Here is a 1,656-nt window from a genome sequence, read left to right as displayed (position 1 = left end):
TTTATATGCAGAATAAATCGCTTAGGAAGAGGTGTTTCGTAATTTCCAAACTAAAAAAATCTAAATTATACTCAGGTTTATGTGCAGAATAAATCGCTTAGGAAGAGGTGTTTCGTATATTTCCAAACTAAAAAAAAACCTAGATTATACTCAGGTTTATGTGCAGAATAAATCGCTAAGGAAGAGGTGTTAAGAGGAGTCCACTTAAAATACAGCCTTGGAGGTATTCTTTGCGGTTCCGATATTTTTTTGCGGCAAGTTGCGGCAATTCCCGACAGGTTGCGGCAATTCCCGACAGGTTGTAGAGTTGTCACATTGCGGAAACTTGCCGCACATTGCAGGGGGTTGCGGCAAATTGCATAAAGTTGCGTCAGGTTGCGGCAAGCTGGCCCAAGTTGCGGCACATTGCAGAAACTTGCGGCAAAGTTGCGGCAAAGTGCGCCAAGTTGCGGCCAAATTGCGGCAAATTGCTCCAAGTTGCGGCAAGTTTTCGCAAATTGCGGCCAAGTTGCAGCAAGTTGCGGCAGGAAGTCTCACCAGGTGCGGCCCTGCAGGGGGAAGTAGCACATGTTGGGCGGGTTGTGGGGCGTGGCGGGCGGGGTGACCATGTGGTGTGTGGGCGGGGTCATGCGGGCGTACTCCCCACCTATCGACGACACGGGCGGGAGGCAGGCCGTGGCGGGGGAGGAAGACACGCCCCCCACCCCCGGCTCCACCATCATTGGGGAGGGGCAGCCCCCCCCACCCAGCCCTGTTAGCACGTGGGACCCTGTGGGGAAGAAGGAGAAGAGTGGTGGTGGTGATGGTGGAGGTGGTGGTGATGATGATGATGATGATGGTGGTGGTGATGATGGTGGTGGTGGTGGTGGTGGTGGTGGTGGTGGTGATGATGATGATGATGGTGGTGGTGATGTTGATGATGGTGGTGGTGATGATGATGATGATGATGATGGTGGTGGTGGTGATGATGGTGGTGGTGGTGGTGGTGGTGGTGGTGATGATGATGGTGGTGGTGGTGGTGTTGATGGAGATGGTGGTGGTGGTGGTGGTGGTGGTGGTGATGATGATGATGATGGTTGTGGTGGTGGTGGTGATGATGATGATAATAATAATAATAATAATAATAATAGTGATTAATAGTAGTAGTTATGAGGTAGGAATGAGTCTCCTTGGTTACTAGTCAAAGCAACCCTCTTATTTGACTTCATCCTATCTTCAACTGTCTATCTTTTTATCTATCTATCTACGTCTATCTATCGGTTTATCTATTATCCACCTCTGTCTATCCGTCTGTCTGTCTATCTATTCCTCTATCTATCCGTCTGTCTGTCTATCTATTCCTCTATCTATCCATATGTCTGTGTCTATCTGTCTATCTGTCTGTCTGTCTATCTATCTGTCTATCAGTTTATCTATCCTTGTCGCTTACCTGAGAGGTGGACAGCGCCGGAGTAGGAGGTGGGTGTGGTGTGGTGGGGGTCGTGGTGGTGGGGGGGCTGGTGGAGGGGGGGCGGTGGGGGTTGGGAGGAGAGGGGGGTGGGGGTGGGGGTGGAGTGGGAGGGGGCTTCCGTCTCCTCGCTGGACATAGGCTTTCCATCCTTCACCAAGACAGGAACAGCCACGCGCCTTGGAGATCCCGCTGTCTGTGAGGCAAGG

General features: G+C 51.3%; 1 protein-coding gene across 1 annotated transcript in view; it reads right to left on the bottom strand.

The window, feature by feature from the left end:
* Positions 1-533: 533 nt before the first annotated feature.
* LOC145418335 (thyroid transcription factor 1-like) overlaps positions 534-1,656 on the bottom strand; it is a 71,265-nt gene continuing 70,142 nt past the window's right edge. The window contains exons 5-6 of the mRNA XM_080286775.1: positions 1,430-1,643; positions 534-769 (exon numbers count right to left, since the gene is read on the bottom strand). Coding sequence (XP_080142901.1) covers positions 534-769; positions 1,430-1,643 — 450 coding nt within the window. The remainder of the gene's footprint in view (positions 770-1,429; positions 1,644-1,656) is intronic.

Source organism: Coenobita brevimanus, chromosome 113 (assembly GCF_032717465.1).
Source record: "Coenobita brevimanus isolate Jiangsu-jjx chromosome 113, ASM3271746v2, whole genome shotgun sequence".
Classification (NCBI taxonomy): Eukaryota; Metazoa; Arthropoda; class Malacostraca; order Decapoda; family Coenobitidae; genus Coenobita; species Coenobita brevimanus.
The sequence above is the reverse complement of the archived record's forward strand: the minus strand, read 5'-3'. Positions and strand labels throughout refer to the sequence as shown.